This window comes from Malaya genurostris, chromosome 2, assembly GCF_030247185.1.
Source record: "Malaya genurostris strain Urasoe2022 chromosome 2, Malgen_1.1, whole genome shotgun sequence".
NCBI classification, from domain to species: Eukaryota; Metazoa; Arthropoda; class Insecta; order Diptera; family Culicidae; genus Malaya; species Malaya genurostris.
In genome coordinates this window covers 40,456,750-40,482,483 of record NC_080571.1, presented here as the reverse complement: position 1 = coordinate 40,482,483, position 25,734 = coordinate 40,456,750, and the positions used below count along the sequence as shown (strand labels likewise).

At 37.3% G+C, this 25,734-nt stretch overlaps 1 protein-coding gene across 1 annotated transcript in view; it reads left to right on the top strand.

Annotated features, from left to right (window-relative positions):
- Nucleotides 1-25,734, top strand: part of LOC131431193 (unconventional myosin-IXAb-like) — a 169,991-nt gene that overhangs the window by 49,820 nt on the left and 94,437 nt on the right. Inside the window, exon 2 of the mRNA XM_058596758.1 lies at nucleotides 1,629-2,917. Within this exon, the coding sequence (XP_058452741.1) occupies nucleotides 2,870-2,917 (48 nt within the window). The 5' untranslated portion in view covers nucleotides 1,629-2,869. The remainder of the gene's footprint in view (nucleotides 1-1,628; nucleotides 2,918-25,734) is intronic.

The window sequence follows — 25,734 nt, the reverse complement described above, 5'->3', positions numbered from 1 at the left end:
AATACAAATAAAACTGACACGAATTCTTTATACTTTCGAATTCGAATTGATAGTTGATCGATTGAGTGAATTGTGAAACTTACCCTCTTTTCACTACAAGAATTTTAAACGATTTTTGACGTCGATTATCTCATTTTGGATTTGCATATTTCATTGGAAGAAACCATCAATATGCTGTACAGGATTCATTTCTGCCTTTTAGAAGGACTAAATTGTGGAATTCTCTACGTTATTTAACACAGTTCGGAACATTTTTCTCGAAAGATTTTCGCACAGCGAAAAGTGCACGAAGCAAACAAATTGTTTTGGATTTTCACTAAATTGATGATTTTTACCTTCGATTTGCAGAGAAGTAATCTTAATAGTTCTTTAGATAACATTTGGAGCCATTAGAACGGCTGATTTTATATAATGTTGTCCACTTTTCGTTTTCTTTCTCTCCAATGCAAACGACCAACAGCTCTGTTGTATGATGCAATTGCTCTTGTTTGAATTGAAACTTTCTTTGCGTACAAACCGCAACACATCCGCTCGCAGTGCCAAATAATGCGAAACTGGTTTGATGCGTCTTCTCGCCTTGACGACCGGAAGGCAAATGAGAACTATGACCTGAGCGTTTGAGGTTTTTAACCACGCAGAAGGTACGCTCTCCGATGCTGCTGTTTGAATGCGTTTTCTCGCCCCGACGTCTGCTTCCATCCAACGCACCCGAAGAAATGATCGATTTTCGACCACGGACCTTTTATAACGTTCAGTTGAAGATATGTACCTGACTATCTCAAAATCGTCGTCCTTGCGCGAAAACCCCAAGCGAAAGTAGCGTAGTTGTTTTCAAATTTAAAGAAAACTTAATTTTTGAGTTGTTTGTGGTTATCTCACACTGTTCAAAATATTATCCTAAATTCCTGATCCATAGTAAAGTAAGTCGTATTCACGACAAAAAAGATCGTCTAAAGTAGTGTATAGATCTTTACATTTTTAATTGACATCGAAGAAATCCTGCGAGAGCGTGTATGGTCCTTCATCCGAAAGTATAGGGGCATCCAAAAGGCATATTTTGGTACAATTTAGCCAGCTGCCACTATTCCAAGGTTCTGCAGTGGTATGCTGCCATCAAGATCGATTCTGTCCCCAAGTTAATTAATCTTCTGAATTGCACGGAACTTTGAACGATTGAAAAATCCTGGACAATTTTGAATCAGCGACTTCGACGTAAACAGGGGAGCAGTTAAGGAAGTAATGCGCTGATTCCCCGTCCTGTTCGAACACTGATGGGCTTCATTCGAAATTTAGTCGAACTGTGATGTAATGTAATCAGCTAATGCTGTAACTTTGGAGTACTATAAAGCAACCATTAATGAAATTTTTAAACTGATTGGATCCCGTATTGCAGGTCTTCTTATGCGTTATTTAAAAGCTATGGAAAAAAAATTATTTGCATGTATTCTTAAATGTTCAATATTTTAATCTACGAAATGTGTTATCAAGTAAAAATTTAATTTTTTGATTCAAAAATAGCAAAACAATATTTCGATCATCCCCAGTTCCTTCTCAAAAGCACACAAGGCAATACTAATTTTACCTCTTGTTTTCTTTTCTGTTTCATTCTCTTCTCCGTTTCGTTTCAGGAAAAAGCAATCCCGGGGTATTCCACGATCGTTGGTCGAGCGCGTAGGCGAGTCTCGGCGTTTAAGTGAGTGTGTTTGTAGGAGTGTGTGCGAGTGTTTGTGCGCGCGCGGGGTGTGTTGTTTTGAGCGAGCAGCAGTTCTGATACCCGACGTCGACGCGACGACGATATCCGTATCAAGTTTTGTGTGCAGTCTACAGTGAGCTCCGGTATCCAGTTCCGACGCAACCCCCGGCAACGGATGGCTTTTTTTTCGGCACTTGGGTGCTAGTGATGATGATGATTATGATGTTGATGATGATGTGAAAGCAGCATTCACAACAGCACCAGTTAGTGTGTGCAACCGGCTAGTGCTGATTATCACTGTTTCTGGGTGATGTTTTGTAGTTTTTTGTTCTGTTCATGTTGGATTTGTGCCAGTGCTGACGAAAAGAAGAATATGATACAACAGAAGCTAGAATTAACCGAGTAGTTGATCCGCAGATAAGAAGTTATTGTTGGAATAGAAGTGTGCTGAAGTGTGTCCGGGTAGAAAATATAAATACATGCACGGTTTGGTTGGGAAGAACATAGCGTGAAAAAAAAATTTATTGTAATCGAAATCAAAATCAACAACACAATCGTATAACAAGAGAAAGCGCAACCCAGCAGGTATGTAATGTAAGGGTTAGTGTATGTATGTGTAGAGGCTGAAAAGTGGAAAGAGAGCAATAACAGAAGCCGAAAGGATCTGAGCCCCGTGGTGTCGAGTGATCCGTCGCGTCAGGGGGGAAACGGAACGGGGAACCCCACATTAATCTCGGCTCGATCGCGGGAAATATGTGAAAAATGCCAATTTAACCCAAATAGTTAATGGTTGTTGTCGTCGTGTAGCAGCAAACGTGAATGCACAAATAATAAATCTGCTGCAAAAGTTGACCGAGTGCAAGAAAAGAAAAAAAAGACATTCCGAATGCTAAATCGCTTCGAAGCGGGATGCCGACGTGGTTGGGACCGTCGTAACCCGAAGGAGATCTGATGCTGCACGTGGCCGTCGAAGGTCGAATCAGTGCCCAGAATGATTGGAACCGTTTCGGTCAATCGGCTTGTAACAACTGAAACTGACACATCACTGACAACCGTGTCTGGTCCACCAGAAGTTAGCGATAACATATTGGAGCAACCGCCGCTGTCCGGCTGCCGGCAACAGAAACGAAAACAACAACAACGACCACAGCAACAACAACAACAGCAACAGCAACAATGCAGTCCCAGGACGCGATAGGCGATTGCTCTCGTTACATCTTGCAGGTGAGTTTGCAGATTAGATTTATTTTTATTAACATGTCAATTTACGGCTAGGTATGGAATTTGCATAGCTGCGGGTTGATTTATTTTGTCCGGCTGGTTTTCCTTTGTTGAACAGCAAACGGTTAGATGATTGTCGTGGGTTCAAATTATGGCAATGTTGCACCTGCAAATTTTACCACAGGGAGCATGTACTAATTTGTCACTGGCAGTTAATCCGCACAGCACTCGGACATATGTAGTAAATCGAATCAGTCAATCAAGCAGGTTCGGGCCATCTGTTGGCTCTGTTGGCACTGCTTCACGATTGCATCAACAAACATTGAAAGCCCTAATTGAAAAAGCTTCAATCTTATCTTTCCGTACTAAACGCGTTCCACGATCTTGACCTTTATCACTGGACTCGGCACATCCAAACCTCACATGTGTGTAGGTACTGTACGATTCGAGGATATCGATATTCACACCACAACAGGGACGCCCTTTGCCCGTTGTTTGTGAAGCGGTCATCGGTGCGAAGTGGAAGCACCTCAAAGGCTTGGTCATCCAGCAATCTTGTATTGATTGTTGCGGTTTGTTATCGTCGTCGTCGCATAATCGCGAAGTGGTTTTGTTGCCACCAGTGCCACATGGCCGGACCCATGCCACCCTTATGTAAACAACGAAGGTTGCAGTCGACTCGAGGGTAGCCTTTAAGTAGCCTCTGCTAATGACTTTGCGACGACGGGGCTTGGCAAAGCTGGGTCGTACGAATCATCTTCAATGTGCTTTATGTGTGCTTACTTTTCCGTAGTGTAATACGTTAAATTGATTTGATTCATCGGTCAATAGTTGCTTTGACTGTAGACTTTAGAGCTACTTTAGGTTTTACGTCGCAGGAACTCTGATAAAGGATTTACGTTGGTAGACTTTGGAAGTAATGAAAATTTCTAGTCTAGATGGGAATTAAGAACTTCATAATGAAATTAAAATATTAGACTTGTTTGCGACAAAATCTAGACAGATTAAATTTGGAACAAAACAGTCAAGCTTTGATTTGCTCGACCACAGCTGCATATTGCCTGCCAAACCATTTTTTTTTTTTGAAAAACTTAGCCTTTTTCTTCATCCTGGAATGCATTTCGGGCAGCTGCTTAAACTGGCCAGCTTGGGCTTCAACCGTCACATTCTAATTTATCATTACGGTTTGGTACAGTTTTCACCCGAAAACTATGGACGAAAGTTAAGTCCAAAACGGAATGAATATAAACTTTGCGAGGCACCTGTCGTCGATGATAACTCAAATAGGTGAATAATTTGTTGGTAATTAGTTACAGTAATTTTGAATTTGTTGCTAATTTTTGTTTGTTTTTGAGTACTTCATATGAAGTTAACGAAGTACTCAAAAGAATAAACAAAACTTGAGTATCAAATTCATAAAAATCGTAACTAATTATCCACTGTGCTTCAATTTGTTTTGAAGAAGATTTGGAAGGGGGCTTTGTTCAATTCACATGAACTTAGCGAAGTACTCAAAAAAAATTGATCAACAAATTCAAAATCACCGTAACTAATTACCAACAAATTATTCACCTATTTGCGTTATCAACGGCGAGAGGTGCCTCGCAAATTTCATGTTCATCGAAACGGATGTACCAAAGAATCTGGGTTCTTCTGCAATATTTTCGCGTCCTTTTGGTGGTCCCTCAAATCCATTTTTGTTCCGCTTCCAGCCTTCTTAGCTGTTATCAAACGTGTATCGAAAAAATCGCAAGTGGTGTTTAATTTTTGTAAATCGACTTTAAAATTTGAAAATCGTTTTTTATTTAGTATAGGATTCGAGCAGACAAAACTCGAACTCGACACTCTTTCAGATTTAAGGGCTGAGGACAGTAGGTCGCGTATAACCGCGTGCCTCGCTTTGCATTACATTTCTCTCGATGCTCTCTCGCAAATGTGCAAAATGACTCTCGATGGGCCGGGTGGCCAAGAAAGTTTTGATATTTTTGGTTACAAGTTGTACTTACATCACATAAAATCCAATAAAGCTACTGCTTATTTGGCAGCCTTTCTGAGCTGATTTTATTTCTCTCTCATTTTTCGTTACAGAAAAAATGGCGCGTTCATAGAAATCGACCTACCTTCACAAAAATAACATTCACTTCATTTTTATCGCGTCAACACCTATGTTGTTATGCACTAGTCGCATCTAAATTAAATTATCTAGACATTGTCAGACTAGATTTTTGATGCATGCTTTTGAAGACGAGATATTCAATGAACAAGTTGAAAGTTGCCGCTTTCAGCTAGGAAATTCTTCCTTCAGAAAAAAGACTTTCCCGACCGCTAAAGTCCATGAATCATTCTGAAATTTTCACAGAATAATCTAAACTAATTTTCTAAGAGATTGTCAGTTGGGTTTTCTGATATTCGTCACCGTTTTTGAGAAAATCAGATTTGAAGCGTGAAAATAGCCTTCTAAAACACCCTAAAACAAACTGGCCTCAAACCTTAAATGAAACTTGCTCCACATATAAATTTTATCATAAAAACTGGCTAAATTTTTTTTTCATAATTAGCATAAAAGACCCCCCGTGTGTTGCTACTTCGTTATTGATCAGAACCAATTAAGCCTGCAAATTTTTTCTGATACAATTTGCTTGGGAATGGCACGTAGTTTCACATTGTGTAAACTGCATTGATCCCTGCTCCCTGACGCCGACCACGTCTGAATGGGGAGAAAAGATAGCTTTGTTAGAAGGAGTTGTTTGTTAGTAAATTTTCGAATAATATATTGTCATTTGTTTATTTCTCTGGGTACCTGGCTACCGATAATACGTCGCAATTCTGTCGTGTATTGTATTAATATTTGCTACCTACTAAAATACGAAATTCTTTCCGAAACTCGTAAAACTCTGGACAGCCGGCAGGTTCGCTATCAATTCATACATTTAATTACTTGTGTTCTGTTTTTTAATAGACTGCCGTAATGCAAGATATCACTTGATCACCATCAATCGAACCTGAACGCCCTACGCGATGCAAAGTAATGTCAATATCTACTCCCTACCCAAAATAATAAAATACCAAATGGATCCCAATGAATCTAAATTATATTTACACAAGTCCTAGTTAAGCACGATCGCAAGAAATATCTGCATAAACGTCACGCGTGCGCCTTAAACTTAGCGTTTAATCCGAAGAAAAATAGATCCATTGATCAAACGTTCCCCGAATAATCGACGGATTTCAGTCTAACCCAGTTTTTAGTAAGGAGAAATATAATAAGACATTGTAAATAAGAAAAATCAGTGGCGTTTCGTGGGAATATCTACGGGTTGTGCACCGATTATATCAGATGTAACAGTTCGTAGTAAGTGAAAACTAAAGATAGAGGAGTTGATATTCGCTTCTGTTTTTCAATACAATGAAATGGAGGTTTTTTTTATTGGACTCATTTCGTATCATCGATACATTAGAAGAAATCCGCGAGCAGCACATTGAGCAAATCTGTCAATAATGTTGTCAATAAAACCGCTTCGACGTTGCAACTGAGACAACCAAGGATGCCAGATAAAAAAGGTCCCGTTACTTTCAAACACTCTGTAAGAAACTTTGTTTACCCTAGCAATTTGAAGGCTTTTAGGGACTCATTGTAAGTATGTCATCTATTTCAGAAATCTGTGAGAGTCTGTGTCATTTTTAAAATTTGTGCTTTTTGTAAAAAAAGCACCAATTTTAATCTGTGAACCTTGCATCTCTGGAGACAGCAATTTGTTTTCAACTGCCATAAGCATAAGCCACTGAAAAATCTCCTGAAAGTGTGCATACAAGTTCTCACTGAGCCAAATGTTACAGAGAGAACAACAAATCGCAGTGCTGAGCTCCCTCTCGTCTTGATCTCATATGCACGGAAAAGACACTAATACTGCGACAAGAGTTACTTGAATTTTTATGTTGAATGTATATGAGATACGTGTAAATACACGCAATTTCGGTGCAAAAGACAAAATGCTCGAGTTCAGAGCGCCACGTATTGGCTATTGTCATGACATATGAGATAGAGAATCTAATAAATAATAGAAAACGAATGGGATGCGGTTCATTCCTTCCATTTGACCGGTTGTGCAGTGCACGAGGTGCACATAAGGACGAGACGCCACTGAGAAAAATGTGAAATATCTCTATGGAACGATCTCACTAGTATTCTGTTTCTCTAATTCGAATTGTTGTAAACAACGCGAGATGACATTGCACTACTGAAAAAAATAAAATAAAATAAACCCTCGCGGATGAGTTTGCTGCAAACCAATTTTAGATTTTCAGCTTGAATCACCCGATTGACTTGTAAATTTTCACAGGCTCCATATAAATATGATAATCAGACAACACCGACAATGACAAGCAGATGGCGCTTCAATCGGTTGACGTCGTTTAATTTTGGGCGGTAAATTCGTAGTTTCCGTCGCTTGAACATTTTTTAATTTGGCGCCTCAGATTTTAGGAAAACTTATTGTACATAAAGGCTTTGTCACAAAAAAAAATTGCAGACTTTGTTTTCCAAAAATGATCTAGACAGGCTTTTGAAAAGGGCCAAACTTTTTTTACCATTTTTTTTTCAAATGGTTATAATCAGAACCGCTGAGAGCAAATACGGGTCCCTTCACGAATTGAACGAGCAAAAACTATAGGTCCCAAGGTATGATTTGATTATGAAGAATAAGAAACTTTTTTAAATCTTCGTATTTTCGGGCCTTCTGAAAAAGTCCGGGCCCGGCGGGATTCCCCCCTCTCGTCGGCTCTGGTTATAGTCGGAAACTGCCAAATCCTACAAAAAAGTGTTGTATGAGTTGTTCATACAATTTTAAATTTTCAAAATCGACTTTTTTCAGTGTTAGAGTCAATTTGGATTTTTTTCTTGTTTTTATTCGAAAAATTGACTAATTTTGTAAAATTCACTCATAAAACACTTTTTGTAGGATTTGTCAGTTTTAGATTACAGCCATTTGAAAAACACAGGTAAAAATTGTTTGGCCCTTTTCAAAAGACAGTCTAGATCATTTTTGGAAAAACAAAGTATGCAAAGTGTTTTTTGTCTTCATGTACAGCAAGTTTTATTAAAATCAGAGAGGGTGCTGCCATCATTTGTTCGAGTTAGCGCGAAATTCGTTATCAGGATTTTTATTGTACTTTTACCACAAATTGAGTTTCATTGGAATCTTGGATGATAATGACTTTTAGTTTAGTGTAGTTTTCGACAAAAAGATACTGAAAAAAACAGTTCGGAAAAGAAGCACTTTTTGTTAGGAAAACTTTTTGTCGTTCTCATGTAGAAAAGTTCTGCAATCGCAGTGAAAACCGACTTCTCAACCGGAGGGTCGAAAGTCTTACATTAATCGATTCAGGTCGGCGAACTGAGCAACTGTCGGTGTGTATGTGACAAATAATGTCACTCAATTTTCTCATATATTAAACTGATATTGAATATTATTCCGATCCGACTTCCGGTTTTGGAAATACAGGGTAATATGCGACAAACAAATGCAAAAAAATATGTACGCACTTTTCTCAGAGATGTCCGAACCGATTTTCACAAATTTAAATTCAAATGAAAGGTGTTTGATATTGAATAGTCCGATCTTGATCCGATATTCGATTCCGGAATTACAAGGAAATATGTGCAAATTTATGAAAAAACTGAGTACTCAATTTACTCGGAAATTTGTTAACCGATTTTCACATACTAAGATACAAATTAAAGATCTTATAATTCTTCATAAAGCTCCTACATTCGATCCGGATCCGACTTTCGGTTCCGGAATTGCAGCAGGAAAAGTGAAAAATGTTCACAAGTGATGACGAAAAGAGGTGCAAATTTTTATAAAACTGCCTATCCTGTTAGTTTGTGGATATATAAACCTTAAGGTACTGCTGTCAACAAATGCTCATTTGTGCTGATATATCAGTTGAATGAAAATGTTCGGTAATTCGGCTGTTCTAAAACTCGTTAAAAGATGGAAAAAAATATCGAATGAAGTTCAGTGTGTGGTAATATTATCAATAGAAACAATAAATAGTATTCACATATACACTGTAATGTACGTAGCTATCTATAAACAAACATACAAGGTGTTTTCTTGTTGTTTTTAATTTAAAATAATGTATTAACCTTATTTTTTAGGCATATTAGAGGTTGATGCAATCTTCTGTACAACGTTTTACAAAATACAAAAAGATTCGGGTCGATTTGATCTGTATTTTTATTTTTATCATGTAGCTATTCGGTCTTCGCTCATACACTGACTGTTGAGTATAACCACAGAGAACAGACATCCAAGCAAGTACAACCTTTTTACAAAAAAACTGTGTAAAGCAGACAAGTGAAAATCCGTTCAAAATCACCATAAGTGACTGCTGGACTGCTCGAAGCGCCTCTGTAGGCGAATTACTACTTGGTGATCACTTTACCAAAACAAACCGTTAGATTTGTTACACACATTGAAATCTCTACTCGAATGTCTGTTCTCTGTGGAGTAACTCTAAACGCGCGTATGTTGTTCATCTTATCGTACCTACTTCACAGTTGTATCGTGCGTTGTTTTCAACTGTTATCAAAATACTACCTGATAGCTATGTTTGTCAAAGTTGTATCTTGCTGCAGAGTAAATAAATATGGGTTACACAAATTTACACACTGCGAACGAGTCAAAGTTGTACTGTAACAAGAACACGGTATGTGGCTTCATCTTATCGTGTAGATTTTTATCGATACAAATTCTACTACAACCAAGGACATTTTTTTATTTTGATTGTAGAGGCTCTAAAATCGTGGTCATTCGCCTCTCGGGCCAGAACAATCTCCTGGCACTGTGTATCTTATCAGTACCCATAAAAATAGGCTTAATAATAATACTTCGCCAAGACAGTATCGCTGAAGTTTTGGTAAATAAACAATCTTGTGCTAAGGAGATGAATTCAAAATATAACATCAGATTGTTGTTGTATTGTTTATCATATTACGGACTTTTGAGTGATTGCAGATGATGATTTCATCTGTTGTATATGCTATTCCTTTTAACATGCACAATTTAAATGAAAAACCTTTTCTCAATCCAACTAAAGCAAAGTCTTGGCATTACATTCCTTTTGTGGAATTTGGCCTTTCTGTTTCAACAGACTTCGCAGCCGATTCTCAGTGTACAGAATCATTGCATGGCTAGTACTATGGATCCTACTGACGCTATGAATCCTTCCAGGTCGGGGCTCGAACATACGACAACTGGCTTGTAAGACCAGCGTCCTATGCATTGAACCACCAACCCGGGACAATCCACCTAGTGGTGTGATAATGCCTTTCTCTTGTCATTCAAATAGTCTCAATAAAACATTTGTTTCTGTTAGGCTAATTTCAGACACGAATTTGGACTATTTTGAACACAAATCCATCCAGATGGTTTCGGTTAGAACAGAAAAGCATAACTCAACGCTTACGTCGTATATTTAAAACATTCTTGAAACCAAAAGTATCAGCAATAATACATGTGAATTCGATCATTGGTTGCTCTCTAAAAAACCTGTTTTAATCCACCTAGTGGTGTAATGATGCCTTTCTCGTATTACTCATAACATCATAAATATTACTGTGGAATTAAAACAACTGTTCATTGAATAGAAATAGGTAAGTTTGTTCGGACTCAATCTAACAAACTCTACAAATCCTGTTTACCCTGTAGTTCCGGAACCGGAAGTAGTATCTACAACAAATTTAGGAATTCTGTATGAAACTGTAAGACTGTTCCTTTGAACCTATGTGGCCATCTTGAAGGAATGCGAGTGAGACCCTTTTGCAGTTCTTAATCACCATTTCCAAATCTTCCAAAACCGGATTTAGATTATCGATCGATTAAACCAATTAGACGAAATCTAACAAACGAAGCGAACCTGCGTTTCTGTTACTTCTGCTTTTTCATTGCTAGACTTACAGGCTAAACAGCATGAATCAGCAGCATAATACATGTAGTAGGATTATTACTTTTATTATTATTATTATTTTTGACATCATTACACCACCCGCACGGTATTTTTGCACTATTGGCTGTAAAAATTGCATATTTTTTCAAATAAATTTGAATTCAATGACATTCGTTTATTCTTTCAAACGCAATTATCATAGAATAGCTAAAATTTTTATCAACCACAGCCCCGCCTTTTCCAATATCACACACCATTAGCAGACATCCGTAACCGTTTCGATTCCTTCATAGCGTGTACGAAATAGAACAAAGCATTGTTTGTTTTGTGTTTTTTCTTCTTTCGGTGTTGTACATATTGTCAATCTATATGGCGATTTGAAAACTTTGACACTCATCGCCCTGTAACTGCGGAACCGGAAGGCGGATTCGGATGAAATTTTACAGTATTTTTAAAGATAATATGAGCTTCAATTCAAATCATGATTTGTGAAAATCGGTTCAATCATCGCAGAGAAATCGAAGTGAGTTCTATTTTTGGAGTTTTCCTTCTCCACTTTCGGTGCTACCGGAACAGGAAAAGGGGAGACCAGTAGTGCCGAATTAAGTTTTTATGCCCACAAACTAACAACCTCTGCAAACTAGAATAATTTATCAAACAGTTTTATGAGATATGTACCTGTTTTTGACCATCGTTTGTGAAAAAATGCTCATGAAATTGGTAATTTCCACTTATCATGTTTTAGTTCGGGAACCGGAAGTCGGATCCAGATAAAATGTTCTAGAAATTTTTAGAAAACTGTAATACCTTTCATTTGAATCTTAGTTTGGAGAAATCGGTTGAGCCGTTTCAGAGAAAAAGGAGTGCACACTTTTTCTCTAATTTTCACATATTACCATGTAACTCCGGATCCGGATATCGGATCCAAAAAAAATTCAATAGCAGGCTATGGGACTGTTAGTCCTTTTTTTGAATCTAAGTGTGTTAAAATATCATATTCATATGGTATGGTATATGCTACATATCATCCTGTATCTCCGGAACCGGAAGTCGGTTCGGAATAAAATTCAATAGCAGGCTATGGGACCATGAGACCTTTCATTTGATTCTTAGTTTGTGAAAATCGGTTCTGCCGTCTCCGAGAAAAGTGAGTGCATATTTTTGTTACACACATACACACACACACAGAGAGAGAGAGAGAGAGAGAGAGAGAGAGAGAGATTTTTTCTAAGTTCGTCGAGCTAAGTCGAATGGTATATGACAGTTTTCATTTCCAAATCAGTAGAATGCTGAAAAAATCCGTGTAACTGGTAACCCTTATTAGGATGACTAGTTAGTCATGAGATTTTACAACATTTTTAAAATAATGCTGGTAATGCCATCTGACATATTACCACAAATGGCAACCGTTGACCTGCAGGTCTTTTCGTGTCAGTTAACAATCAAAGTGGCACTGGATAGTACCCGTTCAGCTCGAAGAACGTTCGAGGTTTTTTTTACCAGTCAGCTTTTACTCAAAGTCGACATTACAAATATTGAGAGGAAGAAAATAGCTAAGTTTGCTGTTATTTTTAAGAGTTTAGGAATTGCAAATTTTATTGGAACAAGAAAAAGGCAATTCGTCGGTAGTACAATCGAACCAAAAGAAATTCTTCCAATAAATACACAAGCATGTAAGTAAAAACAATTTAGAACAAAGTTTTTGAAAAGGGGATTGAAAAGTTTTGAGATTTCACGTTCACTGAAGCGTGCTTTTTTTTTTAAGATAATTTTTGAGATAATCGCGATTAAAGTTTTTCTTGCCATATGCCTATGGATGCGCTACGAACTACTGTCATTTGAAATTGTACAGATATTTTCGAAAGTATGTACTTTCAGAATATGCAATAAATTTTTTTTCTTTGTATGTCACCTGTTAAGAAACCATTCGTGACATTTCTTTAGGACAAAATGCATTTTCGTGCTTGCTAATGAAATTGCGAAGAAAATCATGATTTGGCACGGTGTATACAGTTGTGAATGGAAGATGTAGGCAAAATACAATTTCCATGACATTAATAAAATGCAATAAATATTTGTTGCCAATCCCGAAAAAAATACTACTAAATAATCCCAGTAAAGGTTTCTAGTTCCAAGCACAAATTGCATATCTTTTCATGAGTCCAGGATTGTTGTTTTTTTTCTCACGCTTTACGTTGCTTGAATCCCATTCATTCCAGTTGCCAAAGAAAACAACTATCGGAAAATGACATGATTTACTCCCGTTTGTCACTCACCGGGTAGATTCATTGTCCTGCTGCCATCACTGCGACAAATTACCAATCCCAACATGGCAGGTCGACTAATGAGCAATTGTTCGATTATTATCTATTAGTGAATCAGATAAACCTCAACTTACGATTGTAGAATAAAACTAGTCATCTATTGGCATTTAGTTGCAAACGGAAAACAACCTACCAGAGGCATGTCGTGTGATGGCAATTAATATGATTCACTATAACGGAACCGGCACGCTTCAAAAGCTGCAATCCTCTACGTGTTATTGAAAAAGAAAATCCGTACGTAACTTACTACGAAGTCATAGTAATCAAGTAAACATTTTGCACAATCACTCTCCGCTGCCCCGGGCAATCCGAATCGAATCATTATCAGTGATCATGTGAGTGATAGCGGTTTTCTTCAGCGAAACCCACGACACTGATAACGGAGAAACTGTTCCTGTCTCCCTCTTTCTTTCTGTTTCATTTCCGTCCCACAAATACGAAACTGCAGATAACAAATCAATGGTGAAACACGATAGGATATCGGTTTCAACGATGAACTACGCGATCAGTTGGTCAAGTTGCGACCCATCAGGTGTGCACGGGTTTCGACTATTTCGCGAGGGTCGTCTTGCCTTGCCTCGTGTGACATTCGTCGTGTGTGTATGTGTGTTTACCGTTCCAAAATGCGAAGAAAAATCTGCCCGTTGGTGTCGATAGCATTCAGATAGGGCAACTGTGTCTATAATCATCCTATTTTTAGTGACTACTCTTGGTATACGAATGAAGAAATGTCGAAGTCATCCTATCTTTTGATCCAACACTTTGAACAGAGTAACCTCTCTATTAAATGATGCAAAAAAAGATTTGTTCGATGAGCAGTGTTAAACATTGGTGTGGTTACCCTAGTCCTTTCGACATTGTGTTGGTTTGAGAAAAAAAATGATTAGCTTTGATATCCGTTTCATGACCGTTTCAACTGATAAGCTTTAGTTGAATGTTTTCATATGGATTCATGGTTGATTCTAAATCGTGACAAACGTCGTGTGTGGAACAGATTTTGTTTTGTTGAAATTATTGGCAACGTTTATATAATCTAATTCTTTACTCAATTTGTTTGATTTCATTCCCATAGATGACGGTTGAAACACCCCACAGTTACTTCTACGAATGGTGACTATTTGAGCCGACGCCCTGGATGATGTTTGCTTTGTTAATTATCTGATATTCTTCCTAATTAGAGTTATTAGACTATTTTTGGAATTTGGATTCCACAAGAAAGATATTTGATTTATCATTTAAAGTTGTTCTGGATTACTGACAGGAAAAAATCGCACAAATATAATTAAATTAAAAAGGATTTTAAAACAATTCGGTATATAATAGCATTAACTTCTCGTTTGCTAAGCAAACTTTTGTTGAACCGGGAGGTGGCAGTAGTTCAACATAAACTACCAACGTACTGATGATGCAGACGCGTGCAAACTTTTACCCAAATCGGAATTTTGCCGACTCTTCTGTTGCGATTGACTTGAATTGTTTATCTTAATTAACTTTAAAACTGATTTGAAAAGAGCGATGGATTGATATTATAAGGTATCATCTCACCGTTAGGTAGATTAAATACGGATTTGCGACCAATAAATCGTTCTCAAAAAACGGTTTACTATAATTTCTTCCATTGAAATAAGAAAATCTGTAGAAAAATAACTATTTAGGAAACATTTCGTTTTGTTCCTTAGCCCCGCCCTTATTGGTGACCGTGTGTAATGATGCTAATATTCAAATAGAACCCTTCCGCGCCAGCAGCATTAGTATTGAACTGTGATGTACCATGTACAGCTCGTAAACGCCGATTTGATAGCGTGATGCAATTATGGAAGAAAATATCAAAATGTTGTAAGCAAAATGTTCAGTAAAACGTTGTAAAATATAGAGAAAGTTCAACAGTTTCTGAAGAACAGTTTGCATTCGATATTTTCTTCCATTGAAATGAGATGTGGCATTATTCATATGAGGAAGCGTGAGAATATTATTTGTATTCTCTTCATTTCAGTAGTGTCTCTGACATTACCCACCCGACTTTTCAGGCGGATGTTCCGAGTCATGCAAATTTTAGAAATTTTTCAGTTATTCCGCGTTGCGTATCTCCTGGTAACAAAAAACTGTTTGTGTGTCTAGGGTAACTCGAAGATGATGTTGCACTGGACTCTTTTTTGTGTGGAAGCTACTATAGAATTGTGAATCAAGTTTAAAGATCAAATGGCTGTCACTTCTAGTTCCGGTGATATAAGTGTATAAGTGACGTAACCGCCTAACTGCACATTTTTCCATCGGCTGAATTTTCTCGAAGATGGCTTAAGGCGATCGTTGAAGTACCATGCGCGCGGGTGGTTTTAGGAAATTTGCGATGGAAATTTTGACAAATTTGCCAAAACCAAAAACTTTGAAAAACTTTTATTTATCTGCAGGGTGAAAATGGCTGTAAAATTCGGAAGATTTTCCGGGTGTTAACAAAAATAGCTCTTAAAAATGAATGTTTTTGCGATCTTTCACAATTATTTGGAAAAATAATGCGATGACATCAATTTTTTTTCAAATAATGCTTGTTACAAGGATTACATTCCGGCACATGTTTGGCAAAGCTTTTCTCGCTTTTCATGGAAAATCAATGAATTCCATATAACAAATGTCGTTGTATTTTGACGATTTGAAAGTACTAAATGATATACAAATTATTTTGCAACGATGCATTCAATTTATAAACGGAATAATGTTGGTTTTGTATAGTTATCTAAGTTTTCCACAGGATAAAATTAATTTTTCAATGAACGAAGAAAATCCGCTTCAGTTTGAATGTGTGTAATAATTGTAGAAGATCACAAAAACACTCATTTCTCAGAGCTATTTTTGATAAGACTCGGAAAATCCTCAGAATTTTTTAACCATTTTTGTTCTGCAAATAGATAAAAGTTTTTTAAAGGTCTGTATGTTTTTGGTTTAGGCAAATTGCTCAAAATTTCCATCGCAAATTTCCTAAAACCACCCGCACGTATGGTACTTGGACGATGGCCTTAACGAATTTCGATATACTTAGGCTTATTTGAATGTTAACAATGTCAATCATATTTGGGAGGATCATGGCAAACATTTCCGGTTCGATAGATGTAATCCTATATGTGACTTAACCGACATGTCCCAGTGGTTTTGGACACCACAATTTCTCGGAGATGAAAGAATCGAATTCGAAAGACTTGGGTTCGTTTGACAGCTACTATTAGGTTATTTGATAATCTCACAATACGAATGACCGAGGATAGAATTTTATAAATATTATAATGAGATTACTTAAATGGCAAGAAAAAGTCGAGTACGCAAAATGTCAGTGTGGGTAACGTTTTTCTTGTGATCCCATACAAAATTCCTGAATATTGTTTAGATCTGACTTTCGGTTCCGGAGTTATGGGATAGAATGTGTAAAAGATGAAAATATGTATACTAGGTTCTCTCAGAAATGGCTGAACCTGGGGCTCAAATCAGTTTCAATCGATAGGCCTTGTCAGTTCCCGACCAAACGTATACATTCCGGCTATACCAATTCCCGGCTTCCGATTCCAGAAGCACCGGAAATAGGGGTTACAAATTCTAAAATGGAACGATCTCACTTTTCTCAGCGAGTTTTTTCCTTCAGTTTTGCAGTGAATATCGTACCAGAGAATATAATTTTTCAGATATCATTACAATTCGAGTGTTGCAAAATATATTTCAAATTTGTGAATTGTGCCCTTTAGGAAAAAAACGTTAGAAGGCCTCAACACCTAAAAAATCAATAAAAAAAACAAGCTAAATGTGTGTATTGAATCAAGTGTAGAAATCAAAAAATATTTCGGTGTTCACTTACATGATTTGATACGATAGAGCTTCTAGTAAACAAATGAAATTTGAGCAAATACTGCCAATCATATTTTTCTTTACATGGAACAGTACTATTCAAAGTTTCATCTATTGAAACAATTATAAATCCAATGATGATATTTGTGACCCAATGCACAGTGGTCCGGATCCACAATTTAGGGGGACAAAAACATTTGTGGCTTAGCCTTATACTTTAGAGCTATGATGTCTTCGGAACAAATGATCAGTGAAAGATAAGCCATATTTTGAAGCATATGGTATTAGGGTGGTTCTAATTATTAGGGTGATCCAAAAATTATTTTCCGTATGTGTTGAGATAGAGGACTGCATCCTTCGGCAAAATTGTAGGAAAACTTATATCAAGCAACTTTGCCGAAAACACTATTGTAGTATCTCTAACGGTTCTAGTGTTACAGCTATTTTAATAGATCAACTTAGGGTGTTCCTAAAAAAATCAGATTTTTTGCTCTAGCTCTCTTAATATTCACTTCTCGATTTTGGTGTCTTTGAATATCTTTTAGAGTTTGTTGAAACCAATTTTTTCATGACTAGCGCATTCAGGTAGCGTTTTCTGAACCGAAGTTATAAGCAAAACTAGTTCAAAAACAGATCATTTTTAAACTGCTATATCTAACATTGGAGCAAACGAAAAAAAAATCGGTTTGTTTCATTTGATAGAAAATACTTTCGAGCATGTTTATAGAAAAAATGGCGGAGGAGATATTTTTTAAAATTTTTTAAATTGTGTTCAAACATTGGGTTTTTTCATTGAAAAATGCCCTTTCATGTAAGACATTTATTAGCTATACATATTGAAATAAGGTATTGCTGTCTTCTAGCGTGTTAAAATTAAAAATGTTAATTCAGCTGCATAATCGGGAAGATGGTGTACACTCACGTTGGTTGTTACTCTGTTCGACAATGCTATTACAGGATCAGACGTTAAAAGAAATCGTTTGAATACATCCTCTAGATTCACTAAACGATTGAAGTTCTGTGGATGGAACTGCCTATACTTACGAATTGATTTATTTCGACTCTCTTGCACTTCCTTACTGTACATACCAACATGAAGCAAAGCATGTTTTATAATTGCAGTCCCATGCACCATAAGTTTATGCACGGTTGGCGACAGAGCATACCATCCATACAGCTCCACAAAACGAATTCTCCTGGAAAGCAGGTACCGAAATCTTCACATTGCTGTTTATCAACGTTAAGATTATAAAAAACCGTTCAAGTATATTTCCATTTAACTCGATGATTTGCGCTACTGTGTTATATTCTTTGAAAAATCTACGGGCCCAGATACCATCATTCGAGTTGCCGCCTCCAGGTAATGGTTCACCAATGCCAGAACCTGTCAGCTTGGAGCGAAATCAATCTTCAGTATAGGAACGCCATCACACGGCATCACATTCAACATATCATGTCAATTGTGTGGGTGCGCAGTGCTGCTATTTTGGCGCGCAAGATTTTGACGTTTATCTTCCCTACTTCAATGTACGAGATTCGATGCGGACTCACCTGAGGGCACCATGCTCGCAAAAAAGGATGTTTCCAAAGATTTATTCTAGAAATGTGCGAACTGGATATCTTGTTAATATGATGTCTTTGAGCCAAAGTCATTACATTATCTTAATATACTATCCTAGTTTTAAGTTATTTGTTAATTAAAATTAGAAAAAGCCCTTGGCATCTTAGAGCTTAAGCAGTGTGCCTTAATAAATTATATAATTGAAAAAAAAAATGATGTCTTTGCCAATACGTAACCCTAGCCGCTCTTTTAATGCCGTTAGAATGTTTGTCTCTTGCTCCTTGACATGCTGATTTTGTCGGGACACGCGCCATGTCGGTTTCTCAATGTGCAAACAATAACTCACTTTTAGCCAAAGTTCCATAGATCGAATCATTGCGTGCAGAAGCGAAACTCCAAATTGATATTTGTTTGGATTATTCTCATTTGTTTCATTTCTTGAAAAATTCAGAGCTTTTCCTGAGCGCTTGCATATGTACCAAGCTTGGGAGTGTATGCCTGTTATGTCGTTTAACACTTTCGTATCGTTCAGGCAGAACACTAGCTTCGTTGATACAAATACTTTCCCCAGTACTGTGGGAGAAAGCTCTGCAATTTCTGCATTTACTTTGTCCACTTCCTGCTGTTAGTTCCGTGTTTTCCTTTTGAAAGATTATTATTCTCTAGGGGGACGGGTGTAGTGTGTTGGGCAAGTCGATGCCTTTCACGCAGCCCACCTGGGTTCGATTCCCAACCCCACACATAGGGTCAGAAAGTTTTTCTGGCCCGAAGAGGTGAATGACCTTAAGGTTAAAACCTCTATAATCAAAAACAAAAAAAAAATTATTATTCTGGGCAGCAAAGGGAAACAGATGAAGTATAATTGTTGTTCCAGATTATCCAGCCTTCTTGCTCAACAATCAATCGCAAAGGAACCAAACAGATAGCAAATAATGTACAGTAAGGAAGCGCAAGAGAGTCGAAATAAATCAATTCGCAAGTATAGGCAGTTCCATCCACAGAACTTCAATCGTTTAGTGAATCTAGAGGATGTATTCAAACGATTTCTTTTAACGTCTGATCCTGTAATAGCATTATCGAACAGAGTAACAACCAACGTGAGTGTACACCATCTTCCCGATTATGCAGCTGAATTAACATTTTTAATTTTAACACGCTAGAAGACAGCAATACCTTATTTCAATATGTATAGCTAATAAATGTCTTACATGAAAGGGCATTTTTCAATGAAAAAACCCAATGTTTGAACACAATTTAAAAAATTTTAAAAAATATCTCCTCCGCCATTTTTTCTATAAACATGCTCGAAAGTATTTTCTATCTAATGAAACAAACCGATTTTTTTTCGTTTGCTCCAATGTTAGATATAGCAGTTTAAAAATGATCTGTTTTTGAACTAGTTTTGCTCATAACTTCGGTTCAGAAAACGCTACCTGAATGCGCTAGTCATGAAAAAATTGGTTTCAACAAACTCTAAAAGATATTCAAAGACACCAAAATCGAGAAGTGAATATTAAGAAAGCTAGAGCAAAAAATCTGATTTTTTTAGGAACACCCTAAGTTGATCTATTAAAATAGCTGTAACACTAAAACCGTTAGAGATACTACAATAGTGTTTTCGGCAAAGTTGCTTGATATAAGTTTTCCTACAATTTTGCCGAAGGATGCAGTCCTCTATCTCAACACATACGGAAAATAATTTTTGGATCACCCTAATAATTAGAACCACCCTAATACCATATGCTTCAAAATATGGCTTATCTTTCACTGATCATTTGTTCCGAAGACATCATAGCTCTAAAGTATAAGGCTAAGCCACAAATGTTTTTGTCCCCCTAAATTGTGGATCCGGACCACTGTGCAATGGAACCGCCATGGCAGGGAGGATGTCTTAGGCAAAATTTCAACAAATTATCATGTTCAATTTTATGTAGATATTAAAAGAATCTGTTTGTAGAAAAGGGAGGGTTGGTAATATCAGAGACATAACTGAAATAAAATTGGCACGCTTCCTTCACACTTGCGAATATCAGTTAGTTGATCGATTGTGTAAATTGTGCAAGCCTTTTCCTTCTCCAGTACTAGAATTGGAAACGATGCACCTACACTAAAGTACGGATAAGTTACATCGAACATTCTGAGGCACAATTAAATAGTACGAAGTAATTTTTATAGTTCTTTAATAAAATAATGATGGTTCTGAAAAAAAAACCTTTAATGAAGGCGTTCGTGTTAGAGAGTGACGAGTTGAATTCGAATTCCGATGGATACCGCTGACTTCCGTCATCTTTTTCTAAGCTGACCTGTTGTCCATGGATAAGATATTGATATGTTTGGCGTAGGTATAGCGTTCACAGCCGATTATAATCTTCCAATGAAGAAAACATTGATTCGCTGGGTTAATCAATGATACAATAGGCCTACGATATGAAAAATATGAAACATATCTCTGGCTTTGTACATTGATATTTCTAGCAAATATGAGATCAATACATGTGTCTCTAAGCGTAGTAGCTTGTGAAGGAGGAGAGTGAAATGTATTTAAAAAAAACATTTTTAACATTGGATGTTCAGCGGTGTTAAGAGATTCTTTCCTTTCGCAACATTCAAATATGTATTTTTCAGGATATATAAAATTCATATTAATCTGTATATGTGGCAACCCTGTTTCGCACGGCATATTTCGAAACGATATCCATACTAGTATGTAGGTGTGTTCTACATCAATACTTTCATTTTTGCATTGCGTGGAGGGTTGCTGTAGTAATTGGATGTGTTAAGGAGTGTATCGATAAGTAGTTAGCAACATTCAAACAGTTATTACTCTGAAATGGCTTAATTTTTTGCAGCGTGTTTTGCGGTGACATGTTTGTTTACATGTCAATAACAGCTGCGCAAACCATTGGTTTCGGTACGGTTTATCGTTTCAATGATGAGTCGAATTGATCCGGAAACGCGAAAGAAAATTCTGCACACTTGGTGCTCAGAAAGTGGTGTCACGTACAACGAAATTGCAAAAACGGGTGAAAGTGCACCACACCAGTGTCCAAAATATTATCGAGAAGTTCGGTAAGACCCTTTCCATGAAGGATTTGCCCCGATCCGGTAGGAAAACGGGTCCCAGCCAGCCCGGCCGTTACTTACATCAGGAAACACCCATCGGCGTCGACGCGGGATTTGGCCAAACAGTTCAACACCTACAGAATAAAGACGGATGCATCCTGATCGATAACGAAACCTACGCCAAGGAAGACTCTTGAGCGCTGCCCGGACCGCAATATTATACGAAATCGGTGTACCAGGACCTGGACGACGCTGACACCACGGTGGCGATGGAAAAGTTTGAGCAGAAAGTGTTGGTCTGGCGGTCGTCGATTTTCTTCACGAATGGCACAATTAAAGCCAAGGTGTACAAGGAAGAATGTTTGAAGAAGAGAATGCTGCCACTGTACAGAAAGCATAAGGCTCCTCCTCTCTTCTGGCCGGATTTGGCTTCAGCCCACTACGCCAACTCCGTTCTATAGTGGTTGTCAAAAAATAATGTACAATTCGTGGAAAAGGACATCAACCCATCGAACTGCCCGGATCTTCGGCCAATTGAAAGGTATTGGGCAATTGTCAAGCGGCACTTTCGGAAGGAAGGTACAGTGTCCCAAAACATGCAGGAGTTAAAAAACTGGACAGCTGCCACCAGGAATGTCACAAAAGTAACTGTGCAGAATTTAATGAAGAATGTCAAGTTCAAAGTGCGAGCGTTTCACAGAAACTAGGATTTTCTTCAATATAATCAGTGAAATGCATAAAAATGTAATTTTTCTACAATATATCGAAAACTGATGTCAAAACGTTTTTTTTTCGCTTTTTTATTCAATAATCAATGTTGATAACTACTTTTCGATACACTCCTTAGTGACGGCGCAAACTTTTTCAACTTTCATTTTGATGAATCTGATTATTTTGGTTCAATTAATTGTGGGACTGCCTTGAATTGTCAAGACCAACAGGATCTGCATTTAGATTTGAGATAGCTCTTGGCGTGTGCACTTGGTAAAATCGTCCGAAATTCGACTAAAAATTCATTTCGATTTCCAATTGGATTCCAGAGAAGATGAAACAATCCATTTTGGGCGGAATCAGTAGGTGCATTTGGAACTCACAATGAATTCTGATACAAATTCCGGACAACTTAACGATCAAAATTCAAAAGACTTGGGCACTGGCAGGCTTTTGGTGTGTACCCGGCTGTTGCACAATTCTGTTGTTCGGTGCTCGCTTCATTCCAAAAGCGTGAGGTCTTCGACAAATGTTGCTCAGAATATGATGCGAAAAGGTGGAACATTCATCTTTTATATCGATGCAATTGTACAGCAGCAGCTATTTTGTTCTCTTCCTCAGGGCGCGTTCTGATTGGGCGGTGCTGACATGGATTAAATCAGACCGGTTTTTCAATAGTGTGCTATTGAAACACTTCAATGTTGTTGCAATACACGTTCAAGTTGAAAAATTCCGAGCCTATTGGTAGTTAGATTATATACATCCTTCTACAGATCACTGAGCTATGAGCTTCCAAAATACGAGAAAGGCAACCAACCAACAATTTCAGAAAAGTTTAATTTTGAATTATTTGAGATTATGTCATACAACTGAAAATTTTATCATAAAATTATGATCATATTGAACAATTCCAGAAATGCTGATTTTTGAAAAGGACGTATGTATTTTTGCATTTCACAAAAATTGCCTTTTTCAAATCGTTGTAACTCGGAAACCGTTAATTGTACAAAAATGGCGTTCAGGAAGAAAAAATACACTGAACAAAATTTTAGACTATTTTTCTCAATATTTACAAAATATTCCGAAAAAGTTAAATAAAAAAAATCAGGGTTTTAATTTTTTGTTGATAATTTTTATGTTAAAGCTGTTATTAAAACCTACAGATTGTTGGCTATCCCATCCATGCCTTTAGAAAAATGAAGAAGTTACAGCTAAAACATTTTACGGGTGCATGCAAATGATCAAGTTATTCTCGTTGTAATTCGAAAACCGTTCATCGTACAAAAATGACGTCCAGGAAGAAGTTGTAGGGAATCAATAGGGCACTATTAAAAAATATACACTGAAAAAAATATTTATTTTCTCAATAATTTCAAAATAAACCAAAAAAATTAAATTGAAAAAAAGTCAGGGGTTCGATTTTTTTTTGATAATTTTTATTTTAAAGCTCTTATTAAAACCTACAGATTGATGGCTATCCCATCCGTGCCTTTTGAAAAATGAAGAAGTTACAGCTAAAACAATTTACAGATATATTCGAAATTTCAAGTTCTCGTTGAAAGTTAATCATTTAAAAAGTAGAATATTATTCTACAGGTTAAAGGCAATAAATTTGTTCATGATATCCTTTCTTCTAAAAGTAGCTGTTCTTGAGATACTTGGATATTTAACTATTTAATTAAAAAAAAATCAAAAAAAATTTTCTGTATATATTTTTTTAGAGTGCCCAATCGATTCCCTACAACTTCTTCTCGAACGCCATTTTTGTACAATTAACGGTTTCCGAGTTACAACGATTTGAAAAAGGCAATTTTTGTGAAATGCAAAAATACATACGCCCTTTTTAAAAATCAGTCGTGAGTCGGATAGACCTCTCCATCGGTTCAAAAACTTATGGTTTGCCATACTGAACCCATGTGCAAAGTTTCATCCAAATCAGAGAAGGTCGATTCTGATTTTGACATTTTTTCGTCTACTCATTTCTGGAATTGCTCTATTTCCAATGGCATGTAGCAAAATTATGTTCATACGTTAGATACAACAAGAGATATTAGCCCCAATTTTGAACTGCATTTTTCGTTTACCGGGCAGTTTTAGTTTTAGCGAGCCATTGTTATTCGTATTCACGTCAATCCGGTTATGTCTCAGACAGTGGCGTACCAAAGAATTTTTGCGCCCGGGGCAAAAGAAGATTGTCGTCTCCATTGTTTAGTTTTGTGAGTAAAAGAAAACTGAACTCCATCTGCAGAAAGATGACTTGGGCGAGCAAAAATAAAGGTCCCAAGGATTGGTTTTCCGCCCCCCTTAAACCGTTACGCCCGAGGCGAGTGCCCTCTTCCCCCCACCCCAGATTCGCCAGTGGTCTCTGACATTACCCACCCGCTTTTTTTTCGTTTGACTGGAGTAAGGTTTTGATTCCAATCAAACAGAAGCAATCATGTTCTAGCTTGAAATTAACATAAGTCAAATTTAAAAATCTTCAAATTGTTCTGTTATTTTAAACAAGCTTCATTTCTCTGTCTGTAGCAGAGCGTTGCTCGGTGACCACTCGACGGATTGTGATGGAATGTTACATATGTTTATAGTACACTCCAAATGTGTTGAATTTTTTTTTTTTTGAGTATAGCCTTTAATTATATTGTTTGTGACGATCGTAAGAGCTCCACTCGTCGTGCTAGATAAGTGGTGTCACAACATCACCTTCCAAAGTTTCGATCATATTCTAATATTTCAAGTCATCTGGTATTTTCTGAATTATTTTTTCATCGCACCGACATCAAGCAATAAATCACAGATGACTTAAAATCTTGCCTTCCAGTTATTCTACGCATGAGTATATCCCGGGTATGACTCATCCATTGCCTAGCTAAATATATCATGCGTATCTTGCAAAAATTTGCTAAATTTTTCATAAACAACTGCGGCGAAGCCATAAAGTATGCCCAGACTGAACTTTCCAACATTGGCGGTTTAATTTTGTTTAGTGGTGTTGTTTACGTCTGCCGTCAAAATCTGATTCAATTAGTGTATAGTACGTACAAACATGCACTATATCCCTCTCACCCACTTATTATTAATTCTGCGCGTAGCCCCCAAAAAAGCAGCGGAGAGGAACGCTTCCCTTTCCTGCTGATTTAGACACAACGGTGAAATACGTCGAATAGCCAGGCCTGTAGGGTAGTTGCGACAATCGTTGTCTCGATGAAACCGTTGCTCTTGGTCATGGTTATTTTACCCTACAATCGTCTTTTACTCCCCGATCAAGTGGTGCTTCGGTTAGGGGGCTACCAGTGCAAATCCCTCTCCAACAGGATCCCCCTTCGTCGTCGTCGTCGTCGACCTTCACCGGTGGAGTGTTGAATTTTATAGATTTAGCCGTGAGA